At 38.8% G+C, this 20,873-nt stretch overlaps 1 protein-coding gene across 1 annotated transcript in view; it reads right to left on the bottom strand.

The window, feature by feature from the left end:
• Positions 1-20,873, bottom strand: part of LOC128666934 (cytochrome P450 2F3) — a 213,793-nt gene that overhangs the window by 45,092 nt on the left and 147,828 nt on the right. Inside the window, exon 8 of the mRNA XM_053721755.1 lies at positions 19,775-19,916. Within this exon, the coding sequence (XP_053577730.1) occupies positions 19,775-19,916 (142 nt within the window). The remainder of the gene's footprint in view (positions 1-19,774; positions 19,917-20,873) is intronic.

Consider the following 20,873-nt stretch of genomic DNA (forward strand, 5'->3'; position numbering starts at 1 on the left):
TAGCTGAATCACGAAAGGAAAAATTTGGGTTCAGTGTCCCTTTAAGCTTTGATTTTTTTTTAATTTTTAAATTTATGTTTCACTAAGCTGAGTCCTGCATATTGTGTACACCCAATTTAAAATAAAAACACTGTTTTACTTTATGTAGCTCTTTTCAATGTGAATATAAACTGGCACACAAGAGGGATGATTGAAAATATTAAAGATTGGTGTTTGAAACTAGACCTATGGTGCTACACTATATGAAATTTTCTTCCCATCTCCTTGTGGTGTGTCTTCTCGGGTAGAAAACTGAAAAAAATTCCATCACCCTTAGAAAAGATTTTAGTGAAGCACTTTGGGAAAATATCCCTTTCAACATTATTTTATAAAGTTAGTGGAGTCATACATTTTATTTCACATAAATGCTGTTGAGATTTTAATAAGTTGGTCAGCACTGTTGGCTATTTTGGCCGATGTAACTTCTGCAACATCTATTGCTATAAACACAAACCATCTCTATAAAGCTTCTCTCAATTTGGCTCAGTTTCCTCAAAGAAAAGGCTGTAACGAGGGGCGGAGCCTGACCGAGCTCAGAGGTGGCGGTGAAATTTCTGAGCTCCGTGCAACAACCAACTAAACCTGGTAGATTCTCCTTTCTGATGATCTGAAAAGCCATATTACCCCTAGGGGAAATGATCTGATAAAGAAGGGACACGGAAAACGGCTGGATGGACAACGTAGGTTGGCGGATGACAACTGCAATTTAACTACGCCATGCGAGATGCGGCTGTGGGGCCTACCACCCAACCTGGCATTGACTACTAAATCATCCCCCAACCGATGATTGCCATGAAATAGAAGGTGCACAACATTGAGATGCAGAAACCTTCCTCATTTGGAACCGAGCGCCCAGATCCAGACACTAGGTAGTCCTAGATTATACATCACTTATTAATTACATATAATTATTGTAGACAATGCAAACCGGGCCATCGCAGCTCAGCTGGGGCACCGTTACCCACATCCCCTAACAGAATCTTAAGCTAACAAAATATGCAATATCAGACTCAAAGGAGTCCCAGAGGCTATATCTAATAAAGATCTACACTCCTATATATCTCAACTTTTCAGTCAAATTATGGGAGCCACAGCAGATTACATATTTAGTATTGAAAGAGCTCATCGGGCTCTAAAAGCAAAACCTAAGTAAGAACTTACCTGATAAATTAATTTCTTTCATAATGGCAAGAGTCCATGAGCTAGTGACGTATGGGATATACATTCCTACCAGGAGGGCAAAGTTTCCCAAACCTCAAAATGCCTATAAATACACCTCCCACCACACTCACACCTTAGTTTAACGTATAGCCAAGTAGTTCGGTATAAAAATGAGTAAAAAAAGCATACAAAAAAGAGGAACTGGAAAAAAATATTGTGCTTTTATACAAAAAAATATAACCACCAAAAACAGGGTGGGCCTCATGGACTCTTGCCATTAGGAAAGAAATGAATTTATCAGGAAAGTTCTTACATAAATTATGTTTTCTTTTATGTAAATGGCAAGAGTCGATGAGCTAGTGACGTATGAGATATAATACCCAAGATGTGGAAGTCCACATAAGAGTCACTAGAAAGGGAGAGATAAAATAAAAACAGCTATTTCCGCTGAGAAATTAAATCCAAACAAAAAATAAGTTTTTCTTATATTTTTCAAGAAAAAAACTTAAAATATAGAGGGGCAGAGCAATCAAGATGGCGGCGTAATTCCGAGCTCCGTTGATGGCACAGCAATAATTTTTAACAATAAGGGGACCGAACAGCACTAACCAGCACAGATAGGAAGGATTATTACATTAGGAAGCCAGGGATCAACTCCCATAGCAGTGAGTGAAATCGAAGCAGCTACGAGCCGTCACCGCAACTACCACAGCTCCCTTGTGAGGCCTGACCGCATTTAAAACCAGCTACACAGTGGGCTTTGAGGAGAGCAATACACAGCACCGGGAAGCCACACTAAGGCTACTGAGTCGCAGTGGGAATCTCTACTCCCGTTTTCAGCAGCCACATTAGACTGCGCAGTTGCTGCTGAGATTATCGAGAACTATAGGGGTCTGAGAGAAACGCTTTAGGTGTCAGCTGCCCAAATACAGATATCACAGATTAAGGAACAGGTTCCAGAATGGTGGGCAAATAAAAGACACCATACAGGCATATACTTGTATCGTAAGGGGTGCAGGCCTGGGACATCCTTATCACAGTAAATATATATAGAGGCCATAAGCGGGAGGGAATTACTGTGCACCAATTTCAGCAAGATCTGAATAAGCAAACAGACTTGACACTATAACTTTGGTTACTACAGCTAAACTGATAGGGTGCTAGAGATATTACAGGCTAAATCGAACAGAGAAACAAAGACAGCCAAATATATATTAGGAGGCATACAGCTTGAAATTTTCTGTGTACTGGACTTAAACTTCATTCTATACATTTAAAATGGCATCAAAACAAAAGCCCAGACAGGACAAGTCTAATAGGCCTCAGCCAAGTAAGAATCAATCAGTCACATTTTACTTTAGCGCAGCAGAACAGGCGGTACACAATGATAACGCATCGCCAGGGGCAAACTCCAATCAGACAGCTTCATCATAGGAGCCAGAACATGATGCACAAGAATTAATACAAGACCTGGCAGATGTACTTTCCTCCCTCCCATCTAAGCAAGATATAGCTGATATTGTCCGTGCATGTGTCCGGGAAGAATTGGCAGATCTCAAGCAAGACGTACATGCATTAGGCTTCCGGGTGGAAGCACTGGAAGAGGGCAATGACTCCATGAAAGAAGAATTCAATCAACTACAGCTACGTTACGATGCCCAGCAACACTCTATGGAATTGCTGTATGACAAGGTGGACGACTTGGAAAACAGGAGCAGGAGGAAAAATTTACGCATTCATGGGATCCCTGAGTCTGTTTTGCCTAAAGACCTCCCCCACTTATCTACCAGCCTTGTTCACTCATTTGAAAGGTGACAAATCCTCAGAAATCATCCCCTGGGATAGGGCCCATAGGGCGTTGCGCCCGAAACCACCAGCCTCTGCACCCCCCAGGGATATAATTATTAAATTTAAAAACTTTAGGGACAAGGAGGAAATATTAGGCCTCTCCAGAAAGAATCAACCGATAAGATTTAGAGGCACAGTCCTACAATTCTTTGCAGACCTCTCCCAGAGGACCCTCCAGCAAAGACGGGAATTTGGCCCTCTGACACAACTCCTCCGCCTCAAAAGGATTCCTTATCGGTGGGGCTTTCCAACCCAATTTCTGGTAATCCATGAAGATAAAAGACAAACCTGTAAAGATGTCTCAGAGATTGGAGCCTTTTGCAAGGCTCTAAATTTAGAGGCACTTACAATACCCCAACTGCCGGAGAGGGCACTACCTCTGCAGGACCAAGGACCCTCAGATGCCTTTCAAAAATGGAGGACAGTAAGCAATCAACAGAAGAGGACTTCCCCACCGCAACAAGTTCATGCTCAGGACCCTAAAACCCAAAAAATATTGTAACCTAGATCTCCGAGGTCAAGAACTGGATGTTAAATCCCAGGATAACACTAGAGCTTCCCTATCCACCTCAGGACATAGACTGGGTTTGTTACAATGTTTTGATGCATTTAATTACTGTTGAATGCCCATTTAGTTCATTGTTTGGGATCTGTTGACTGTTATGTTTTTTCTTGTCTTTCATAATTCAAGTTACTATTTAAAAATGGTCCCCAATACCATATCATTTTATAGAATTTTAATAATGTTGCCATCACTTATCCCTTTAAAAAAAATTATTTTCTTCAGAATAGTGGTGAGGAGGGTGGAGATGGCCCTTATGGCTGTGTCCGCCCTCAGCGTCACTACAGGTCATGGTTACCTGGCTCTGTTATGTTGGATTGTTTTTATTGTACTGTTTATTGTTATGTTTGGTTACATTCATGGTTTTCTATTTGCTCCACACAAACACAGTATAGAGAACCACATTCTTACCCACACAGTATGGATTCAGACGCCCGTAGAATAACTTTAACTACCCAAAATGTCAAGGGGTTTAACTCTCCTAGCAAACAATATAAAGCACTATCTGACCTAGCTAAACGGGGAGCAGATATTCTTTTTTTTTTTACAGGAGACCCATTTTACAAAGCATAAATAACCCACATATTTTGGGGCCCAATACACTCAACACTACCATATCTCAGCAGGAATCAAGAAATGAGGGGTTAGCATGCTTATAAGGAAGACAATACCATTTACACTTCAAAAACTTGATAGGGACACAGATGGCAGATATGTTGGGATATCAGGACTATTATATGGTAGGAAGGTATCGTTCCTGAATGCTTATGCCCCAAACTCACAACAATTGCCATTTTTTAAATCATTTCTTCATAGGTACCTAGGCTTGTCACAAGGCACAGTGTTCTTGGGAGGAGATTTTAATTTTCCACTAGAACCAAAATTAGATACATCTAACCAAAAACTATGATCTCTAAAAAGACCGCGAATTTCCTCTGGAGGGCCCTCAAAGACCACAATCTGTACGATGTAAGGAGATTTATAAACCCAGACAAGAGGGATTATACCTTTTTTTCTCATCTTAACCTATCCTATAGCAGGATAGACTATGTACTAACAAATCAAGAGGGTCTTTCTCTGACAACTACAAGTAATATTGCACCGATCTCTTGTTCGGATCACTCGGCCGTAGAGGTGAGATTTAAATGGCCAGACACGTATCATAATCCAAGCACCTGGAGACTTGATAACTCCCTCTTAAGTAACTCCACGAACTTAGAAACATTAACTAAATCACTGATTGAATATTGTGAAATAAATACAAACTCAGTCACAGACCCCTATATACTCTGGGAAGCACATAAATGTACCATTAGGGGAGAACTCATCAAGCTTAATTCCCACACACAGAAAATAGCTAGACAACTGCATAATACCTTATCCTCTAAACTAGCCCAAGCTGAATACGCCCATAAACAAGACCCCTCAAATTACCAAATTCTAATTGATGTTAAGTCTCTTCGTAACCAACTTAATGACTTCTTGTCAATTGAGCATCAAAAATCACACATGAAAACTAAACAACTTTATTTCTATGAAGGGAATAAAGCAGGCAAACTTTTGGCGCGGGCCCTTAAGAAGAAAAAATTGAAATCATATATACATGACATTAAACTACCCAATAATACAAGGGTTAGGACCACTCTTGAGATTTTACAGCAATTTCATGAATATTACTCTATGCTGTATAACATTAACCCACAGAAAAATAGGGATATGGATGACACTACCCTATCGGACTACCTTCACACTTGTAAGCTCCCTAAACTCAATGAGGAACAAATCAGAAATAGAAGTTCTCCAATAACCCCCTCAGAGATAGCCGCAGCTATAAAACTGTTAAATGCAGGGAAATGTCCAGGCCCGGATGGCCTCACGTCCAGATATTATCAAGCTTTTCAACCAATTCTCCCTCACTTGCTGCATATGTTTAACCTTATGTCCCTCGAGGTCACTTTCCCAGCAACTATGTTAGAAGCACATTTAACGGTTTTACCCAAACCGGGTAAACCCCCAGATAGCCCATCTAATTTCAGACCAATTTCACTATTAAACGTAGACGTCAAGATCTACGCGAAAATACTGGCACATCGCCTGAATAAAATTCTCCCATCCCTGATCGACATAAATCAAGCCGGATTAACACCGGGTCGAGAGGCTCGGGACAACACTACAAAAATAATTACATTATTAGAATATGCGTCCTCACACCAGATTCAATCTGTATCCGCGTCAATGGATGCAGAAAAAGCATTTGATTGGCTAGATTGGACATTCCATAGGCAGACACTCATACAATTCGGTTTCCCCACCATATTTATTGAAAAAATATTTGCCCTTTACAGCCGACCTAGTGCTAAAATTGCATTAAATAAGGACTTATCTCCCTCAATCCCGATACTGAATGGCACAAGACAGGGGTGCCCTCTCTCACCCTTGCTGTTTGTGCTGGCAATGGAAGTCCTAGCCACTAGAATCAGACAAAATGTCAAAATTGAAGGTATCCAAATAGGCCCTAGGGAATATAAAATTACCCTATATGCTGATGACATATTCCTAAGGTTGTCAACCCCAATTAGCTCAATTGAATTTCTTATGGAGGAACTAATACTATACGGAACACACTCCAATTTTAAAGTGAATGCAAGTACATCTGCATTTCTAAGTTTAGGTCTCTCGTAAGTTGAAATTGACAATATAGAGAGGACCCATGAATTCAAACACCAAAAAATCTCTACAAAATATCTAGGAGTATATTTTTCCACAACCCCCCACCATCTCCTTACACTTCATTATTCCTTGTTAACTAAAAATATTCAACAGGAACTATGCTCCTGGCAAAATAAAACTCTGTCCTGGATAGTTAGGATAAATGCGGTTAAGATGTGCATATTACCAAAGATATTATATATTTTTCAGACTATCCCTATAAACATCTCAGAATCCCAGCTATATGCATTACAAAAAAATATCAATACATTCAAAATAAAAGACAAAGGATAGCTAGGTCTACTATGTACCGCACAAGAGACAATGGCGGTCTAGGTGTACCGCAGTTAAAATATTACGGATGGGCCGTTTTTCTCACTCGGCTAGTAGATTGGTGCAAATACTCTAAACACAAGGAGTGGGAGTGGGTCATAGTAGAACACTCTCTGGCCGGTGTATTGCAACTAGGAGGGAGCTGCTGGCTTCCCCCCCTCAAAATTGACAGTTAGGACAGAATACCTCCAAAATTACTCTAGAGACATATAAAATATGGGATAAACACCTTACAAAGATCCCGAACATCTCCTCAGGAACTTCACCACTGACCCCCCTGGCCAATAACCCCAGCTTACCAATACGATTGGTCCCAATTACAAATCCTTCCACCACCTTATCTAATATACCCAAATGCTATGACATTTTAAAAAACAAGAAAATAAAACCCAGGGTGGAGCTGTTGGACTGTTATGGGGGAATATTTTGTTACTGGTTTAGATACCATCAACTCACACACTACATTGGTAATCATGTAGACAAAGACAATATACTTCGGCCTCTCACGGCCTTTGAAACACTTTGCCACATGAGCTCTTCTAAAAAAGGCACATTATCCTTAACTTATAAACTACTCTTGCAACATCACTCTAGTAAGTTAACAACTTATACAAGTAAATGGGATTGAGGAACTGCAGACTCACCCTACACATGAGGAATGGGTGCAAATATTTTAAAACATAAACAGATACTCTTCCTCGGTGCAAATACAGGAGATGAATATTAAGCTTCAATGTAGGTGGTACTTCACACCATTTAGACTATCCACAATATTCAAGAATACAACATCGGAATGCTGAAGAGAATGTGGGAACCCAGGCACTTTTATACATATATGGTGGCAGTGTCCCTTCATGAACCCATTTTGGGCTAACATCATAGCTGAAATTAAAAAGGTCATAGGAATCACACTGCCATTTGACCCAGTTGTACTCCTATTTAATATATTCCCTAAGGTCCATTGCAAACTTAGACTTCAGCTACTATATCTCATGGTTAATAGTGCAAAACGGTTAATACTCCAGAATTGGAAGCAAACTAGACCCCCACTATGGAAAGGTGGAGAGAAGTAGTATCCTCTACAATATTACTAGAAAAGTATCAGTTTGTTATCTCAAAAAGACTTGACGACTACTATCTCTTTTTTGTGGGAAGAATATACTATATCACACAATACTAAGAATACCCATAGATAAAATAACCCCTTGAACTAACAAAGGTAGGAACATACAGGAAATACGTCCAATATAGTAAAGTATAAGTCTGTTAGAAGAACATTGCAATAATTGCGTTAACTAAATGGAGTTAAAGAAGAAAAGGTTTTACTCTATTTGTTTTTTCTCTTTGTATCACACATGAATGTAGGTTCACTTCCTTTATCCAAAGTTTCTTTTATTCCCTTACGGTTTTGGTTTTTCCCTACACTTTATTTGATTGATGATGTAAAAACTGTAATGCTATTGTCAAAGATTGTGAAAAGAATGCCTGTAATGTTTTGAACATCACTCAATAAAAATTAAAAAAAAAACAGAAAAAAAACTGAAAAATATAAGCAGAAGAATCAAACTGCCTGGAGAACTTTTCTACCAAAGACTGCTTCAGAAGAAGCAAATACATCAAAATGGTAGAATTTAGTAAATGTATGCAAAGAAGACCAAGTTGCTGCTTTGCAAATCTGATCAACAGAAGCTTCATTCTTAAAAGCCCAAGAAGTGGCAACTGACCTAGTAGATTGAGCCGTAATTCTCTGATTGCTCTGCCACCAAGTGAGCTTTGTGAATCAAAAGCTTTAACCAAGATGCCAAAGAAATAGCAGAGGCTTTCTGACCTTTCCTAGAACCAGAAAAAACAACAAATAGACTAGAAGTCTTTCAGAAATCCTTAGTAGCCTCAACATAGTATTTCAAAGCTCTTACCACATCCAAAGAGTGTAACGATTTCTCAAGAGAATTTTTAGGATTCGGACACAAGGAAGGAACAACCATTTCCCTACTAATGTTGTTAGAATTCACAACCTTAGGAAGAAATTTAAACTAAGTCCGCAAAACAGCTTTATCCTGATGGAAAATCAGAAAAGGAGACTCACAAAAGAGAGCAGACAATTCAGAAACTCTTCTAGCAGAAGAGATAGCCAAAAGGAACAATACTTTCCAAGATTATATCCATACTAGACAGACCAGTGTTAGATTCCTCATCTATTCACACATGTGTATTGTCGGATCATTTCATAGTCTCTCTCCAACTAGATGGGATTCAAGACCACTGAAAGTGCAGAACATGGACATATGATCCAACATACCTAAAAGATCCATTGACTCACAATAGAGAGCAGACAATTCAGAAACTCTTCTAGCAGAAGAGATAGCCAAAAGGAACAATACTTTCTAAGAAAGTAGTTTAATATCCAAATAATGCATAGGCTCAAAAGGAGGAGCCTGCAAAACCTTCAAAACCAAATTAAGACTCCATGGAGGAGAAATAGATTTAATAACGGGCTTGATACGGACCAAAGCCTGAAAAAAACAGTGAATATCAGAAAGTTTAGCAATCTTTTTATGAAATAAAACCGTAAGAGCCGAAATTTGTCTCTTCAAAGTACTGTACTTGCAGACAAACCTTTATCCAAATGGTCCTGAAGAAACTGTAAAAATTCTAGGAATTCTAAAAGAATGCCAAGAAAATTTATGAGACGAACACCATGAAATATAGGTTTTCCAAACCCGATAATAAATCTTCCTTTAAACAGACTTACGAGCCTGCAACATAGTATTAATAACTGAGTCAGAGAAACCTCTATGACTAAGAACTAAGCGTTCAATTTCCATACCTTCAAATTTAGAGATTTAAGATCCTGATGGAAAAACGGGCATTGAGACAGAAGGTCTGGCCTTAAAGGAAGTGGCCAAGGTTGGCAACTGGACATCCGGACAAGATCCACATACCAAAACCTGTGAGGCCATGCTGGTGCTATCAGAAACACATGGGATTGTTCGATTATGATCTTAGAGATCACCCTTGGAAGAAGAACTAGAGGCGGAAAGTTGGTAAGAACTGCTAATGCATCCACCATCTCTGCCTGAGGATCCCTGGACCTGGAAAGATATCGGGAAGTTTCTTGTTTAGATGGGAAGCCATCAGATCTATTTCTGGAAAACCCCACATCTGTACAATCTGAAAAAACACATCTGGATGGAGAGACCACTCCCCTGGATGTAAAGTCTGACGGCTGAGATAATCCACTTCCCAATTGTCTACACCTGGGATATGAATGGCAGAAATTAGACAAGAGTTGGATTCAGCCCAAGCAAGTATCTGTGATACTTCTTTCATTGCTAAAGGACTGTGAGTCCCTCCCTGATGATTGACATATGCCACAGTTGTGACATTGTCTGAAAGCAAATGAAAAGTTCTCTCTTTAATAGAGGCCAAGCCTGAAGAGCCATGAAAATATCACAGAGTTCTAAGATATTGATTGGTAACCTCGCCTCTAGAGGATTCCAAACCCCTTGTGCTGTCAGAGACCCCCAGACAGCTCCCAAACCTGAAAGACTTGCATCTGTCGAGACTATAGTCCAGGAAGGATGAACAAAAGAAGCCCCTAGAACAATACAATGATGGTCCAACCACCAAGTCAGAGAGAGTTGAATGCTTGGATTTAAGAATATCAATTGTGATATCTGAGTATAATCCCTGCACCATTGATTCAGCATGCAAAGGTCTCATATGAAAACGAGCAAAGGAGATTGCGTCCAATGCTGCAGTCATGAGACCTAAAACTTCCATGCACATAGCCACTGAAGGGAATGATCGAGACTGAAGGTTTCGACAGGCTAAAAACAAATTTCATACGTCTCTTGTCTGTTAAAGACAGAGTCATGGACACTGAATCTATCTGGAAACCTAAAAAGGTGACTCTTGTCTGAGGAATCAAGAAACTTGTGGTAAATTGATCCTCCAACCATGTCTTTGAAGAAACAACACTAGTTGATTCATGTGAGATTCTACTAAATGAAAAGATTGAGCCAGTACCAAGATATCGTCCAAATAAGGAAACACAGCAATACCCTGCTCTCCGATTACAGATAGAAGGGCACTAAGAACCTTCCAAAAGATTCTTGGAGCTGTCGCTAGGCCAAATGGAAGAGAGACAAATTGGTAATGCTTGTCTAGAAAAGAAAATCTCAGAAACCGATAGTGATCTGGATGAATCGGAATGTGAAGATAAGCGTCCTGTAAGTCTATTGTGGACATGTAATGGCCTTGCTGAATAAAAGGCAGAATAGTCCTTATAGTCACCATCTTGAAAGTTGGGACCCTTACAAAACGATTCAAAAACTTGATCCAGAACTAGTCTGAATGAATTTTCTTTCTTTGGGACAATTAATAGATTTGAATAAAACCCCAGACCCTGCTCCTGAAGCGGAACTGGTATAATTACCCCTGAAAGCGCCAGATCTGAAACACACTTCCGAAAAGTCTGAGCTTTCACAGGATTTGTTGGAACGTGAGAAAGAATCTTCTCACAGGAGGTCTTATTCTGAAACCTATTCGATACCCTTGAGAGACAATGCTCAGAATCCACTGATTTTGAACAGAATCTGCCCAAATGTTTTGAAATAATTTCAATCTGCCCACCACCAGTTGAACTGTATTGAGGACCGATCGGGTTGATTGATACCCCCTGCTAGCGGCCAATTAGCCGCAAATCTGCAGGGGGTGGTGCAATGCCGACAGCATATGCTGTTGGCATTTATCAATGTGCGACGGACATGATTCACTATAGCGGATCATGTCTGTCCGCACCTACATAAATTGACCCCAAAAAGTTTATGCAGCGGCAACATCAGCCATAGAAATGGCAGGCCTGAGAATATAGCCAGAATGACCATTTCTTAGCAATCACATCAGAAACAGCATCTGGAACAGGAAAAACCTCAGGAGCAATCACAGGAGGTTTAAAAACAGAATTTAAACGTTTACTGGATTCGTTATCAAGAGGACCAAACTCCTCAATATCCAAAGTAACCAATACTTCTTTCAGTAAAGAACGAATATATTCAATCTTAAAAAGATAAGAAGATTTATCAATTTCAATGTCTGAAGTAGGATCTTCTGAACCAGAGCGATCCTCTTCAGAGGAGGATATTTCAGTATGTAGTCGGTCATTACAAATTTCATCAGTTTTATGAGAAGTTTAAAAAGACCTTTTATGTTTAATAGAAGGTGGAATAGCAGACAATGGGGCCTATTTATCAAAGGTCAGTGTGGATCAGGTCCGCAAGAGCTGCTGGTGCAACACCGCCCCCTGCAGACTCGAGGCCAATCGGCCATCAGCAGGGGGGTGTCAATCAACTCAATCGTACTCGATCGGGTTGAATTCCGGCGATTCCTGTCCGCCTGCTCAGAGCAGGCGGACAGGGTTATGGAGCAGCGGCCTTTAGACCGCTGCTTCATAACTGCTGTTTCTGGCGAGTCTGAAGACTCACCAGAAACATGGGCCCACAGCTCCGTTCGGAGCTTGATAAATGGGCCCCATAGCCTTCTGTATCGCATAAGCAATATAATTTTTCATATCAACAGGGATATCATGTACATTAGATGTTGAGGAAACAACAGATGCTGTACTAGTACTAATAGAAACATTATTGGCATGCAAAAGCTTATCATGACAACTGTTACATAATATAGCCGGAGATATAATCTCAGCTTGCTTACAACAAATACACTTAGCTTTGGTAGAACTGTGTTCAGGCAGCATGGTTCCTACAGTAGCTTCTGAGGCCGGGTCAGACTGAGACATCTTTGCAAAAATGTAAAAGAAAAAAATAACATTTAAACTAAATATCCAATTTCCTCATATAGCAGTTTCAGGAATGGGAAAAAATGCATATGCTAAATAGTCAGAAAAGCAAAACAGCATAGCCCTCTAGACTATAAAGAGAGCAAAAGCATAAAGGAAGTGAGGTAAAATAACTAAAAAATATTTGGCGCCAAGTATGACGCATGATGCAAATAGCAGTGAAATATTTTTTTTCCACCAAGTACCAGCCGGAAATGATGCAACTCGCGTCATAACAAGCGCAACTTCGTACCAAACAACCTAACGTCAACAAAGACGCAGGAAATTACGAAACTTGTTTTACTATAAATTTGCGCCAAAAATGACACAATAAACAGCATTTTTGTGCCCTCGCTAGCCTAGATTTGCCTGCGAATGAGGAAAAACAAGTCAAATAGGAAAAAAAAGACTAACCCCAGGTAAAAAAAATAACTTCCTAAAACATGATTCCCATACTTAAACTGTTAGACTGCAAAGGGAAATACACATAGACCTGACTCATGGCAAATATAAGTAAATACATATATTTAAAACTTTATATTAATACATAAAGCGCCAAACATAGCTGAGAGTGTCTTAAACAATGATACATACTTACCGAAAGACACCCATCCACATATAGCAGACAGCCAAACCAGTACTGAAAACTATCAGCAGATGTAATGGTATAAGAGTACATAGTCGATACATTAAAAATAATAATTTTGAGGTTTGGGAAACTTTGCCCCCTCCTGGTAGGAATGTATATTCCATACATCACTAGCGCATGGACTCTTGCCATTTACATGAAAGAAATAAAAGATTCTACAAGCTGCAAGAAGTAACCCTACAAAGTGGACCAAGATTAATCGCAAACGGCAAAAGAACTGAGAGTCAGAATACATGTGATACCTGGGACAGTCGAGAAAAAAAATGTTTCCACATGGAACAGAACTCTAATAGCTCATCCAAAGAATGTATCCTTTATTGATTATTACTTTATGGACTTCTACAACAGTCTTCTTTTTGCACTATAGGTTGGTTTTTCCGCAGGTTACAGATCCGCTACTATTAAAGAAGCAGTGTATTTAACATTTAATATGTGCTATTAGTAGCTTTATAGCTCTATCGTTAGAAATGTTTTCTATATTCTATGTTGATTATTGTTGTTGCATCACTCCCAACAGTTATATGCAACCTAGTATACTTTCTAGGTGCCCTGTCACCTGGGATACCTTTTGTTCAAATCTGTTTAATGCATATTCTGTTTGTTTTGTACTTTGTTTAATGTTGCCAAGGCCACTAGACCCCCTAACATAATCATCACAATTATGCCTAGTATACTTGGAGTGGGAACTCTTTACAAAGTATCAAGGACAATTCATTCAGAGTTCAGATGCAGTAACTCTGCTACTTTTATTGGTCCCCCCTCATGATTCCTAAACTACATAAACATTTCCACAATGTTAGGGGATTAAATACAGATACCAAACGAAGAATAGATATGACTCAGTACACTGCACTCCATGCAAACCTCGTATTCCTTCAAGAAACTCCCTTTCTCAAAGCTCATATCCCTAAATACTGGGCTAAACAGTTCACTTTGCATTATCACTCCACAGCTACGAAAAATCTATTGTTATTCATTCCTCTATCAATTTCACCCATGAATCCACAATCTCAGACCCTGAGGGTAGATATTTAATAATCAAAGGCCAAATCCATAATTCAGATGTAGTTCTCTGTAACATTTGCGCACCCAATGACAACCAGCCCAATTTTTTTGCACATATGTCACAGCTGTTAACTCAATGGTCACAAACCAAAATCATATTAGCAGGAGACTTAAATATCACCATGTCCCCAATTAAATCTAAACCCAACAGCCCAATCCAATAGGAATCAATGCCACAACTGCACGATTAAATGAATTCAGGATTCCCTAGCACCCCACTCTTTGATAGAAACATGGTACAAATTAAATGGCGATACGAATGACACCACATTTTACTCTTCCACACATAAATCTAACATCAGGTTAGATTATATCTATACTAGACAGACCAGTGTTAGATTCCTCATCTATTCACACATGTGTATGGTCGGATCATTCATAGTCTCTCTCCAACTAGATGGGATTCAAGACCACTGAAAGTGCAGAACATGGACATATGATCCAACATACCTAAAAGATCCATTGACCCATAAAAAGACACTCCAACAATTATCAGAATACTGGCACATCAATAAAAATTCTACATCTAACCCAATACATACATGGGCATCACATAAGGCAGTAGAGAGGACTCCTTATTCAAGGGAAGGCTCACCATTCCAGAAAACACAAACTCTGCCTAGCACAGCTTCATAAAGAAATAGAAAACTTAGAAGGCAGCACAAACTAACCCAACAGTCATTGATCTTACATACACTTCAAATTAATAGGAACTCACTGGCTAACTTTTGAACTCACAAGCCACTAGAGCAATTCAAAAACTAAAGTCACAATACTACATATACACCAATAAAACTGACAAATACATGGAACATAAAATAAGAGAGAGATGTAGAGCTTACACTTTCCCCTTAATTGAGAATAATGAAGGCACCGTAACTTCTCACCCACAAGAAATAGTTGACACATTTGCAAATTATTATGGAATGTTATATGATGGAAACAAAGTGAACCACACACTCAATATAAAAAACCTCACTAACAACTTTTTGGCAAATACCCCTTTAAAGGGACAGACTACAGGGAGTGCAGAATTATTAGGCAAATGAGTATTTTGACCACATCATCCTCTTTATGCATGTTGTCTTACTCCAAGCTGTATAGGCTCGAAAGCCTACTACCAATTAAGCATATTAGGTGATGTGCATCTCTGTAATGAGAAGGGGTGTGGTCTAATGACATCAACACCCTATATCAGGTGTGCATAATTATTAGGCAACTTCCTTTCCTTTGGCCAAATGGGTCAAAAGAAGGACTTGACAGGCTCAGAAAAGTAAAAAATAGTGAGATATCTTGCAGAGGGATGCAGCACTCTTAAAATTGCAAAGCTTCTGAAGCGTGATCATCGAACAATCAAGCGTTTCATTCAAAATAGTCAACAGGGTCGCAAGAAGCGTGTGGAAAAACCAAGGTGCAAAATAACTGCCCATGAACTGAGAAAAGTCAAGCGTGCAGCTGCCAAGATGCCACTTGCCACCAGTTTGGCCATATTTCAGAGCTGCAATATCACTGGAGTGCCCAAAAGCACAAGGTGTGCAATACTCAGAGACATGGCCAAGGTAAGAAAGGCTGAAAGACGACCACCACTGAACAAGACACACAAGCTGAAACGTCAAGACTGGACCAAGAAATATCTCAAGACTGATTTTTCTAAGGTTTTATGGACTGATGAAATGAGAGTGAGTCTTGATGGGCCAGATGGATGGGCCCGTGGCTGGATTGGTAAAGGGCAGAGAGCTCCAGTCCGACTCAGACGCCAGCAAGGTGGAGGTGGAGTACTGGTTTGGGCTGGTATCATCAAAGATGAGCTTGTGGGGCCTTTTCGGGTTGAGGATGGAGTCAAGCTCAACTCCCAGTCCTACTGCCAGTTTCTGGAAGACACCTTCTTCAAGCAGTGGTACAGGAAGAAGTCTGCATCCTTCAAGAAAAACATGATTTTCATGCAGGACAATGCTCCATCACACGCGTCCAAGTACTCCACAGCGTGGCTGGCAAGAAAGGGTATAAAAGAAGAAAATCTAATGACATGGCCTCCTTGTTCACCTGATCTGAACCCCATTGAGAACCTGTGGTCCATCATCAAATGTGAGATTTACAAGGAGGGAAAACAGTACACCTCTCTGAACAGTGTCTGGGAGGCTGTGGTTGCTGCTGCACGCAATGTTGATGGTGAACAGATCAAAACACTGACAGAATCCATGGATGGCAGGCTTTTGAGTGTCCTTGCAAAGAAAGGTGGCTATATTGGTCACTGATTTGTTTTTGTTTTGTTTTTGAATGTCAGAAATGTATATTTGTGAATGTTGAGATGTTATATTGGTTTCACTGGTAAAAATAAATAATTGAAATGGGTATATATTTGTTTTTTGTTAAGTTGCCTAATAATTATGCACAGTAATAGTCACCTGCACACACAGATATCCCCCTAAAATAGCTAAAACTAAAAACAAACTAAAAACTACTTCCAAAAATATTCAGCTTTGATATTAATGAGTTTTTTGGGTTCATTGAGAACATGGTTGTTGTTCAATAATAAAATTAATCCTCAAAAATACAACTTGCCTAATAATTCTGCACTCCCTGTAGGCCAAAATAAACTTTCATGATTCAGATAGAGCATGTCATTTTAAACAATTTTCCAATTTACTTTTATCACCAATTTTGCTTTGTTCTCTTGGTATTCTTAGTTGAAAGCTTAACCTAGGAGGTTCATATGCTAATTTCTTAGACCTTGAAGCCCACCTCTTTCAGATTGCATTTTGACAGTTTTTCACCACTAGAGGGTGTTAATTCACATATTTCATATAGATAACACTGTGCTCGTGCACGTGAAGTAATCTGGGAGCAGGCACTGATTGGCTAGACTTCAAGTCTGTCAAAAGAACTGAAAAAGGGGCAGTTTGCAGAGGCTTAGATACAAGATAATCACAGAGGTTAAAAGTATATTATTATAACTTTGTTGGTTATGCAAAACTGGGAAATGGGTAATAAAGGGATTATCTATCTGTAAAAACAATAAAAATTCTGGTGTAGACTGTCCCTTTAAACACTCTGTCTGAGGACAATAAAGAAACCCTTAACGTGCCCATTTCTACTACAAAAGTTATAACAGCCTTTAGGGAACTTAAACTGGGTAAAGCTGCGGGGCCAGATGGCTTTCCAGGGGAATGCAATAAACTATTTAGATCCACCTTAATCCCCCATCTAACCAAATTTATTAATCATATTATCACACCATTCCCCCAGACTTACTTCAGCCTAAAATTGTGGTTATACCTAAACCAGGTAAAGATCTCAGAAAATGTTCCAACTATCGCCCAATTTCACTTATCAACCAAGAATTGAAGATATTTACTAAAATCCTGGCTAACAGTCTTAAACACATATTACCTTCTCTGGTCCTTTTAGACCAGGTGGGTTTTATTAAAGACAGGGAGGCACCAACAATATCAGAAGTAGGGTCATCATCATACATTACCTAAACGAGTAGAGGACGCCTTCTCTTCTCATCTCATTGGACACAGAGAAGGGGTTTGATAGAATCGACTGAAAATATATGCTAACGACGCTACAACATATGGGATTTGATGGTTGTTTAATAACAGCTCTTAAAGCAATCTATTCTACCCCAAAAGCACAGATATCTCTGGCTGGCTACACGTCTAAAATCTTCCCAATACCGAACGGTAAGAGACAGGGTTGCCCCCTCTCGCCCCTTTTATTTGCCCTATGTATTGAACCCTTAGCAGCTCACATTAGCATAATCCCAGATATCTCAGGCGTCAAAATCCGACAAACCGAATATAAATTGGCCCTATTTGTGGACAATATCTTACTTAATTTTTACCTAATTTATATAATGTATTGGAAAAATTCTCCACAATATCAGTAAACCAGATAAACCCCGATAAATGTGAATGGCTACCTATTGCATTACCTTCCCATACACAAAAACTACTAGAATTAAATTTTGACTTTAAATGGGTTAAGCACACTCTTAAATATCTGGGAATTCACCTCACCACTCAATTTCATCAACTATATAAATATAATTTTACTCCATTTTTTAAAACCTTAAGAAAAGACATACAAAAATGGAAATCCTACGACGTTTCCTTGTTAGGCCGCTTAGCATCGGTCAAAATGAACATATTATTCCACTTACTATACCTCTTTATAGTACTACCTATCAGAATCGTAAACTCAAACCTAGCTACCCTACAATCTGAATTACTTTTATTTATTAGAGGTAAAAAGGTGGCCAGAATCTCAAGTGCAATCTAGACTAGGCATAAGTCAGTGAGAGGAGTGGGATCCCCGAACCTTATTGACTACTATAGAACTGCTAGATTAGCCCAATACTCCATGATAAATAGACTTCCCAGGGAGGCTATCTGGATATCGCTGGAAGCGGACCTAGGGGGTTGGGAATCTCCTACGATGGAGCTCACATTACATAATTGGACTAAACTGGAAAAAAAGGAAACACTCTTTATTAATGCCGATTAGATACTTGTTATCCAGGGGCATTCGAAAACAAGTAAAGCAAATGGGAAAATAAAGGTTTTTATAGGGCAGCTGATCTTCTAGAAAACAAAATAATGTTAACATTTTTCAAACTACAATTTAAATGAGAAGCCCTCAATATAGACCAAAACAGACTATCTAAATACTTTATGTAGCCATACAAACCACGCCGAACAACTCCAAGACCCCGGTCATGGTTAACTCTATGAAAAAAATATTCTGTTGCTACTTGACACCTCTGAAAACCTCACATATGCGCCAACACAGTAGTAGGCTTTGCTACAGAGGGTGTGGTGAATTAGGTACATACAGACAAATGTGGTCGGACTGTCGTCAAATCCAGTCAATCTGAAACGCCCTATGATCTCTAATCAGTCAATTGTTAGATGACAATATACAGCTCACTATTATCACAAGCTCTACTTCATGAAAATATTAAGAAATATAACAAACCCATCAACATCTTTATTAAAATCCTCTGCACGGTCACTAGGACCTGCATTGCAACATATTGGAAAATAGGGCATCATCATGGGTAGAAATTCAAAACAAAATTCAATACACTTACACTATGTATGAGTCAGCTTCATCGATCCTAAATAACAGGGAATTAGTTAATAAAGTTTGGTACTATTGGATTATCAGAGATCATCCTAGAATACACTGATTGAGATTATACCTCAGGATATCTACCTTAGTGATACAAATAATTATAATTCTATCCTTTGAAATACAATTATAGGTAAAAACACCTTATAGATTTATTTAGAAATGTATTGGGTTCTTTGGCACCTAGTCTTGTTAGATGTTCAATGTTTGTCATTGTATGCGACCAGAAGAAAAATACTCCCTCTGCTCTAAGATGTATTGAGTTATTCAAATGGTGGACAAAAAATACATAGAGATGGCTGGAAATACATTGTATATTTATGCTTTCATATTTGTATACTTTTTTGGTTTTGTATATATACTTGGAAAAAATCTATTCTAATAAAAAAAATGTAAACATAAAAAGGCTCTCATGGCTCTACAGTTATGTTACCTGCTGAGAAGGCCATAAAACTCTCATTTTTCTTGAAGTTCCCCTGCTCATCCAGGAAATGTGTTGGATCAAACGAGTTGGGATTCTTAAACTCAGTGGGATCATTGTGGGATGAAACAATTAGTGGAATGATGTTCAGACCCTAAACCAAGAGGTTGGTAACAGAAAAAACATTTATTTTTTAAAATATTTTTTATTGATGTAATAAATTTAGTACAGAAATAGTACTGCCAGTACATGTACAAACAATGTAGTTAATACTTCTTCAAAAGAGTTACATACAAGTATATATATATATATATATATATATATATATATATATATATAAATCAATATACATTTTTGCATAGAAAATTAGCACATCTAGGCAAGTTCCCCGCTTGCAATTCCCCAGTAAAACTCCACATACATTGTTACCAATGCACCAGAGGATTCTGGGTAAGATATGCAAATTAGATATGCAAAATCTGCATAATTTGCATATCTTACCCAAAATCCTCTGGTGCATTGGTAACAATGTATGTGGAGTTTTACTGGGGAATCACAAGCGGGGAACTTGCCTAGATGTGCTAATTTTCTATGCAAAAATTTACATTAATTTACTTTTGAGACTTGGAGGATTTTAATCTCAGATTTTTATCTCCCCCATAATTTTAATATACTGTATTATATACACACACACATATATATATATATATATACACATATATACACAGGTATACCTCACTTTACAGCGCTTCGCTAATACAGCGCTTTGTGGAGCTGAAGTTCAGCCTCCAAGGATTTTGAAACAGTGCTGTAATCATTGTGAGATTGCGAGAAAAGTGACTGGCACCATTTTGTTATGTGCAGTTCACTCTGTTTACAGCATTACAGTGCAGTCTGTGTCTCAGTGCTATAGTGCATATATATATATATATATATATATATATATATATATATACACATACACACACACACAATAAATAAATAAACTCGATCAAAGTATCTGTCAGGTTCTACAAGAGGGTCTACAAATTGTATGAACCTCTATTTTTATTATTTTGCTAAAGGTATCATGCTGAAAAAGGACAGCACAGGGAGCCATATTATGCTCCAG

This window comes from Bombina bombina, chromosome 7, assembly GCF_027579735.1.
Source record: "Bombina bombina isolate aBomBom1 chromosome 7, aBomBom1.pri, whole genome shotgun sequence".
NCBI classification, from domain to species: Eukaryota; Metazoa; Chordata; class Amphibia; order Anura; family Bombinatoridae; genus Bombina; species Bombina bombina.